Source organism: Quercus suber, unplaced genomic scaffold (assembly GCF_002906115.3).
Source record: "Quercus suber isolate HL8 unplaced genomic scaffold, Cork oak 2.0 scaffold_728, whole genome shotgun sequence".
Lineage (NCBI taxonomy): Eukaryota > Viridiplantae > Streptophyta > Magnoliopsida > Fagales > Fagaceae > Quercus > Quercus suber.
Genome location: NW_027070168.1, coordinates 202,320 through 210,783, shown reverse-complemented (window position 1 = coordinate 210,783; position 8,464 = coordinate 202,320). Strand labels below are relative to the sequence as shown.

The following is an 8,464-nucleotide window of genomic DNA, read 5'->3' as shown; positions in this document are numbered from 1 at the left end:
TACTTTGCATATAAAGTTTTGATAGAGAAGTAGCATGACTGTGGACTGTTTTGTTTTATGTCTTTTTTTTGTCTTGGCTCTTTGATTGAGACTCTTCATGACTACAAAACTTGGCCAAGATCCAACTGCAAAGTGACCCATGAGATTTGGCAGGGGATGCTTGGTGATTGTTGTAGCTAGAAGGAAAATCAAGACGTGTTCTGTTTGTGCTGTTTTAGTGTATAAAGAACTCTTGTTATGACTAGTGTTATAATGCACCCAATTACCAAAAACCACATTTACAACAAAAGCAAGAAGCAAAGAGACCAACTAGGTAAATACGTACTTCCTGATTTGCATATAATCATACATCTGTAGAAACCTTTTTCTCTCTCTCTTTCCTAGAACAAGTACAGACAAACTTCTTGATTTACATAAAGCCTCTAAATAAGAATGTCATAAATCTCCCGGGGTGAATCAGTGGGAAAAGAAACTCCCAAATTTATTGGTGTCCTCTCATTTTGCAATACAATATACTTTGATTTCTGAACTAACAAGAAACCATAATTCATTAAGGATTATACTTGTGTAGTAGCTCTTTAAAAGAAATATTTTTATGTTTGTAGTAGAATTTTTGCCCTAAGAGGGAATAGCCTCTCTCTGTTGATCTGCTTACTGATATGCATCACATCCATGGAACTGGATCAGCAAGTCTTTATTCTAAGCAGACTTGAATTAGCCATGACCCTCCGATGGTTTCCAAATGATATTGTCTAGTTTGGCACAGAAATTCTTGTAGAACTGCAAAGAGCTCACAAGAAAGATGTTATGATAGTTGATAGATATACAGAAGGTTGTATGCCAGCTACTGTGTAATTCATGAAAAAAACAGGACAAGAATGCACTGAAGTTGAAACCAAGTTTTGCACCATGAGTGATGCTAATTGTGTAATAAATGACACCAAGAAACATGAAATTGATTATTTAAGCCTAACCAAGCTGAGGATGTTAAAATTGATAGATGGCAGAAACGTAAGGATAGTAAAAGATATGTGTATGTTATTATATTGAGTCACTATTAGATGCAACTTTCCACCCTCCTCCTCACCCCCCCCACCCCCCCCAAAAACAAAAAAAAAAAAAAAAAAAAAAAAAAAACAACAACAACAACAACAGAGAAACAACTAAGCAAGATGGCTAAGAAGGTTTAGTCAGATGCAATAAAGACAAATATCTGCACCAACAAGAACTAAGGTGGGCAAAGGCACTAAAGAGACATAAAAAAGCCCCCAAACATGATCGGGATCAAGAGTAGAGACATGATAGCCTGTAATCACATTAAAAATAAGGTCTGATAGAGCATAATAACCAATGATAAAATGGACAGATTTCCTGGAATCACACATGAATTTATTATCTGTAGAAGCTAACCTTGTGATATTCAAGAGTATCGCCAGCAGCCTTTCGAGCATCTACCATGAAAAGGGATGGTGCAACTTCAAAAACCTATACATGAAAGATAAAGCTGCCCTGTAAACAGTAGTAACCTAGACTGTAACCAAGGCATTACTACCAAGAAACTTTTTGCCTTTTCCTTTTTTTTTTTTTTTTTTTTGGGGGGGGGGGGGGTGGGTGGGGGTGTGTTGGGAGTGAGACAGTGTGCAGTAACCAAATCTAAGAAGTTACCTCCAGGACCACCGCAAATTGACCAGCCTTATTCGCAGATATTCCTTCAAGTCTTATCTATGGGAAAATATTTTAATAAAAGGTTAAAAGGCATTAAACTCTTTTATAAATAAATAAATGAAAAATAAAAATAAAAAAGTCAATGGAACTATGGTTAGCAGTATGGGTTAAATTTACATTGGTATTTCTCATTAAAATACTAAGGCAGGAAAACCAATCAGCAAAATATATGCATAACCCCTAAATATAATTAGACATCAGTTTGTCAACAACATATGAGTCAAGAAATGGAACATTTTTGAAGACTTTATTATAGAAAAGCATGAGAATATACAATATCTTGAACAAGAGGCTGATAATATACAATAAACAGAGCCAAATGAATGTGACGACCATTTGTGACAAAGTTTATGACAAGCAAGAACAGTATCTTGAACAAGAGGCTAATTAATATGGTTGTAATGGAACTGGTAGCAGAGATGCAGATGAAGTGAAGGTGCACTTCAGCAGTGCATTTATATGAAAGATAAGTCATACCTTGTAATCACGTCTATGGACTTTGAGACTCATTGATCCTGCAACAGCTTCCATTGTTGAAATGATAACATTTGCTGGTTTGCGGGACACGAAACGAGTTTGCCGCTTCACATAATCCTGCCAGAGAACAAGAAAGTTCTGAAAGAGAGGTACCTCTAAAATTCCACACCACATGAACTATTAAAAGGAAAACAATCAAGAACAAATACTAAAACAGTTCCAGAAATAAAGTAAACAAACGTACACCAAAAGTTTTGTGCCTACGAATTTTATGACATTATTTTAGCCCATGACTACTCCCTGATTTTTTGCTGGTTGTTATTGAATACATTACGCAATTATTTTAACTTAGGCCTGCTTCATGAACGAATTTTTGAATTGAAAATGTATAGTTCTTAACTTTGTCAAATATATTTAGAAATAAATTATCTTAAACTCATTCAATTTACAAACCTATTGAACCCAAAATATTATCTTTTCTACAGTTCTAATCTAGTAATAATCTGCCACAGTTCTCATTTTTCAAATTTGTGCACTAAACATGATAAAGAGGGAACAGCAATAATATACCCAAAAAAAAAGAAAAAGAAATTGAACGAGCTAAATGTAAAAACCATTACCATTCTGCTTCATACACTGATAGGTGGTGTAAATCACACCAGCCATCATGTGATACATTGAACATTTTGGACAACCAAAACATCAAACAGCTAAATTTTAACTAGTTCGTGTGAGTAATAAAAGGACTATATATTAGCTACAAAAACTTAGCAAAATACAGAGGAAACTGATCACACTTCAACGTAAAATAATACAATATAGACAGATCAGAAATCAGCAACACTCGCTTTAAGATTTCGACATATTAATTTCCATATGCTGGCTCCAAAGACATTTATGGACTTGGGGAATAGTAGATAACTCTACCTGTCCTCTGTCAAACAATGCAGATAAATTCAATCCCTGTGATAAGGTAATCATCTCAAATGCATTCATTATCAAAGGACCCCTTCATGATTTTCTGACTGCTCAGCAACATAGTTGTTCTGCAATATACCAATAGTCACTGAATATAATTAGAAAACAATTCAGGCGCATAAAATATGCCGTAGAAAAATGGTCTACACAAGAAAAAGTTAAGGTTTAAATACACTGAACTTGGTAAACTAGTATAAATGATTTAATGGTGACATTGTAAAACACAGAACTCTCTAAGCATTCATTAGAAAATTTCTTAATTAAACAAGAAAGACAATCATACATAGCACAAAAGAAATAACAGCAACCTCAATGTCATCAAAAACTGCACAAACATCATCCAAATTTACTTCCTCATCTTCTCTGTGCACTGGAGGAACATAGTGCTTCCGAAACCAGGGATCTTTTTTTATTNTTCAGTCCCCGGAGAAAGTTTCCTCATTGTTCATAGGAGTAATAAAAGAATAGGATAAATTACACTAACCAATCTTGAGGTTTGGGTAATGTTAGGGACTTACCTCCTGTTTTAAGATAGAATATTTTGTCCCTGACATTGCTAATAGCTTACACTATGTGGCTGGAATAATCAAAAACATACATATGAACAACTTTTTCATATAACTAACTTAAACACCATAAAACTAATCCTTTCGAACTGTGGTTCTCCCTCTCTTGCAATGGTTGAGTTTACTCATGTTAAATAATTTAATTTTTTATTTAAGCTTTTCCTTATCATCTAATTAGTCTGGTTAATAATCATCATATAAATTTGCTTTGAATATTAATCTAATTTGGAAAACAATGTTTTGTTACAATTTTTAACAGTACATGAGGGTAAGGGTGTATATGTTATATGAATAACAAACCTTAGGGGATGGAGTAGCAATTTAAAATAAGAGATTGGTGGAGAAATTTACCCAAAAGGATAAATAGATGGTTTTTGAAGCTAACCCTATAAATGAAAAGTCATAGTTGTAGTGTGTCTATATTGGATACATAGGATAATGCAACCTCCTAGAACATCAAGACTACAATATAAGTACCAGACTACCAGTAAAGTCAAAAAGAGGTGGGGAAAGGACAGTCCTTGCAACATACTTGTACATGAAGAATTTAGTGTTTAAGAAAATGAAGACTTTTAAAAATATGTTGAATTCATAAGCATAGATCACTAACAAGCATAGACCACTAACAAAATCCATAGTCTATTGAATGAATCAAAAAGTATAATGATAGCAGCAAACCTTTTTGTACAGAGTTGGAAGGTCTGTCTCACTAAAAGGGAGATAACCAGCCATTAGAACATAGAGGATGACTCCACATGACCACACATCAGCAGCTGCACCATCATAACCCTGGTTACTGAGCACCTGTTAGGCAATTAGTCAAAGTAAGCATTTAAAAAATATCTAAAAAATGAGCATGTGATTTCTGTCATCCAAAAAGAAACAAAGAATATTTTTTTCCCATAATAGGATTACCTAAAGTTTGGGAAACACAAACTCGTTACTGACAAAAATAAAGCTAGAAACTTCCAAAAGTTACCACAATGCCACATGAACTTATCATGAGCCACAATCACATGAAGTTCAATAGATACCATGGTTATTGTAATATAATAATCTGTGTTGCAAGAGATACTTCTAAGCAAAGAGAGATCCATTAAGAGAAATAGAGCAAGAAGTTTAAATGGAATAAGTTGAACAATTCACGTAATTCAGGTAAAACATCAAGGAGAAAGAAATTTCAGATACAAAGTATAACAATCGATGAATTTCACCACTCTCCCTCAACCTGATTCAGCAAGGTGAGAGAATGTTTCTGAGCTTCTTATCAGCTTTTGATGTTTACGTGATAGAAAATTTCCAACTCCAAGTAAATATACACCAAGCAACATAATTTGTCATTGTCTCATACTGATGAAACAAAAAACATCTTCTTCTTTTTTTTGATAAGTGAAACAAAAAACATCTTTGACTCATGAGTAAAGTTTTCTTATTTGATAAAAAGTTCAAAACCAGTAACCTAATAGCTCCATCATTCCAGAGACAAGAAAGTAGGGGCATTTATTTCAGAAAGTTTAACATAATTAAAAAATCACATGATTCTTCAAAAATACGGGAAAAAATGAATAATTTCAAATTTCGGGGATAGACGCAATCTTGAGAAGTCAAAAAGTATCTCCAGATTTAAGTTTTGAGAATCTTTGGCAAAATGTGGAGGTTTTACCCATTATAAGTCCTCTTTTAGAAATTTAAGCCAAAATTTTTAACACAGATTTTAGCAAGACATTACAAAATTATTCTGTAAACATGTGCACCTCAGTAATAGAAGTTGTCTAGCATCCAAAGGTGTTAAAAATGAAAGGGGATAACATTTAAAAATACATTGGCCTAAGTCAAATAAAACCAATTTGCGAACGTTCCAATGAAATTGCAAAGCATAAGAGATCCAATGTTGACTGCATAATCATGATATTAAATACCTCAGGTGCAACATAATTCGGGGTTCCACATGTTGTGTAAAGAAGACCAACCCCCTGCCCATAGATATAAATGAGAGAGAGAGTTGTGAATAAGAAAAATTAAGAAAACTTAAAACTCTCTGGATTATTTAATGCAAACAAGCTCACTTGTTGAGGCAATGCACTCAGTCCAAAGTCCGAAACCTTCAGATTACAAGATGCATCAAGAAGAAGGTTTTCAGGCTGTGCCTCGCAAGGAAAAGGAGAACAATATAGTCAGGACCATAAATGATGTCTTGAAATTACAATCGAACAGAAGAAAACACACGCTAATCGCACCTTCAGGTCTCTATGGTACACACCCTTACTATGACAATGAGCAACTGCATCTATAAGCTGTTGAAAGTATCGCCTACATTCATTTTCAGGAAGCTTTGGCTGGTGAACCTGTATATTAAAATCAAGTATAAAGATTAAACTTTCTTGCACAAAAGGTTTTGCAAAAGGAAAGTAGTCTATTAGCTAATTAGTAAATTGGAGGCCTCAATGTCTTGTTCTTACAAGAATAGTCTTGCTTCAAAATTTATCAAGAAACCTAGAAATCATATTGACTTTGGCATTCCCATGAACATAAGGACAAGAGAAACCTTACAATTTTATCGAATAGCTCTCCTCCAGTTACAAACTCAAGAACTATGTATATCTTTGTCTGGCTCGCCAAAACCTTGAAATTGAACAGGAATATGAGGGGAAGAGAAAAGCAAGAGTCATTAATACCATAGAAAATATCAATTCACATGAGAAGAAATTCATTATAGCAATAGGTATTATATTTTTAAGAGTGTAAGCATACCTCATGCAGCCTTACTATATTGGGATGCCGGACAATCTTCATTATGGATATCTCTCTTTTAATCTGAAACCCAGCTCAAAAAGAGGTTAGCCAACTCATTTACACAGGAAGGAAAAGTGAGAATCAGCTCCATCATCACCATAATCAACAATACAAAGACATACTTAAAGCACATTGAGATTAGTATCGTGGAGGGAAAATGGTATTCATGTAAGAGGCAAATCTTTTGTTTAGCTAGATGAAGTTTCTGCAGCAATTCTTGCAACATGTTTAACTACTGCTTAGCATTCTTGGCCATCACTTAGGGCAAATTATAAGAGGAAGTGCACCAAATGGAACCACAGGAATTTAAAACAGGTAGCAAGAAGATGGATATCCATATTCTACCTAAGACCATATATTTTCAGCATCATAAGACTGAGATAACATTGAACAGAATGATCTTCATGAACATTCCCCAGCACAACAATGAGTACTGGAATAGATTTATAAAACTAAAGAAGAAAAAAATATTTGTGGAATAGAGGAACCTTAGTAGAAATGTGTAAGGAAAACATGGTAATATCAGAAAATTGTCCAGAATGGCAGAAAATGTTGAGATGATACCGCCTGTCAATACTGACGCTGGTGTAACTGCATAAATGTAATACAAAATTTTCTGTCCAAACAAAAAGAAATCAAGCAGAATATTTTATAGGGAATTTTAAGTCTTTATTAAACCTCATGGTACAAAGTAGAAGGTGAATTTATCACGCATTTCAACTAGTTCTGCCCCATGTTTTCACACAAAGAGCACAAATATGTCTGGCTGGCTTTATCTAATTGGACTTGTGCCCTTGAATTGAAATTGATATACCAATTTCAGATGTCTCATTTTGGGTAAATTTCATACTATAAGGAACACGAAATTTTTAATCCAAAAACCAAAAATCAGATTCATTTTCAATTCCTAAAAGCCCAAAAACTCGGCTATTTACACCAATATATGCAAGATTATCATCAAATTACTTAATATTTTAGTTCCAAATCAAACCAACTTGTTACAGCCAAATGCCACCTTGATCCAGCAAACTTAAACTCACAAACCAGAACTCAGTCCCATGAATTCAATAACATTCACACACACACACACACGCACACAAAACTAAGCTAAGAATTGGAAACATGAACAATTCGGTAATCAACCAAAAACTATTCTTATTCAATCCGAAAACGCTTACAACGAAACACGCACACATAAAAACTTCACATACAATAATATAAAAACGAATGAAATTTAGGAAACAGTTAAAGATTACCTGATCAACCATTTTGTGCTCAAGAATGGTGGACTTAGCCAAAACTTTAACGGCCACGCTCTCTCCGGTCTCCGTGTTCCTCGCAAACTTAACCTTAGCGAAGGTTCCCTCGCCGATGGTTCTCCCAACCTCGTACTTCCCAACTTTCTCGACATTCCCTTCATCTTCTCTCCAATTTCATTTCACACAACTATTAAATAGTTTATTATATAAAAATTGGGACAAATAGAATTTTAGATATTATAGAGAATATAAATCTCTTACCGGAGATTTAAATTAATTTGGCCGGAGAGAATCGGATTCTTGGAAATCCAGGCAAGAATTGACTTAAAAATTTAATTAAAAATTTGAATGGTTACTAATAATTTATTAGCTGCTAACTAGTAAAGTTTATAATGTTACACGCTACAGATTACAGACAATATTACATATTAGAGTGTTGCAGGAAACCCGGTAATGACGTACAAGGCAATTTGCATGTGCAAAATTTTCGTTCTATTTTAGTACGGGTATTTTTTTTTTTTTTTTAACTGTTAAAAAAAAAAAAAAAACCCAGTTATATTATCTATTCTGTTATATTTGATTAAAATGTTTTCTTATTAAATTTTTATTACTCTCCTAAATGATCTCTCTTGGTGTATATGAGTAAAGAAGTATTAAAAAATAAAT

General features: G+C 33.8%; 1 protein-coding gene across 1 annotated transcript; it reads right to left on the bottom strand.

Annotated features, from left to right (window-relative positions):
* Positions 1-310: 310 nt before the first annotated feature.
* LOC111988151 (CBL-interacting serine/threonine-protein kinase 24) lies at positions 311-7,969 on the bottom strand (the record flags this gene model as incomplete). Its single annotated transcript, XM_065766646.1, is given in 17 exon segments — positions 311-725; positions 727-780; positions 1,411-1,485; positions 1,666-1,722; positions 2,203-2,319; positions 3,130-3,212; positions 3,215-3,248; positions 3,489-3,593; positions 3,699-3,701; positions 4,224-4,315; positions 4,418-4,550; positions 5,666-5,719; positions 5,813-5,887; positions 5,984-6,091; positions 6,297-6,368; positions 6,498-6,560; positions 7,796-7,969. Coding segments are annotated over 17 exon segments (1,341 nt in total), but the record flags the coding sequence as incomplete, so codon positions are not given.
* Positions 7,970-8,464: the final 495 nt, after the last annotated feature.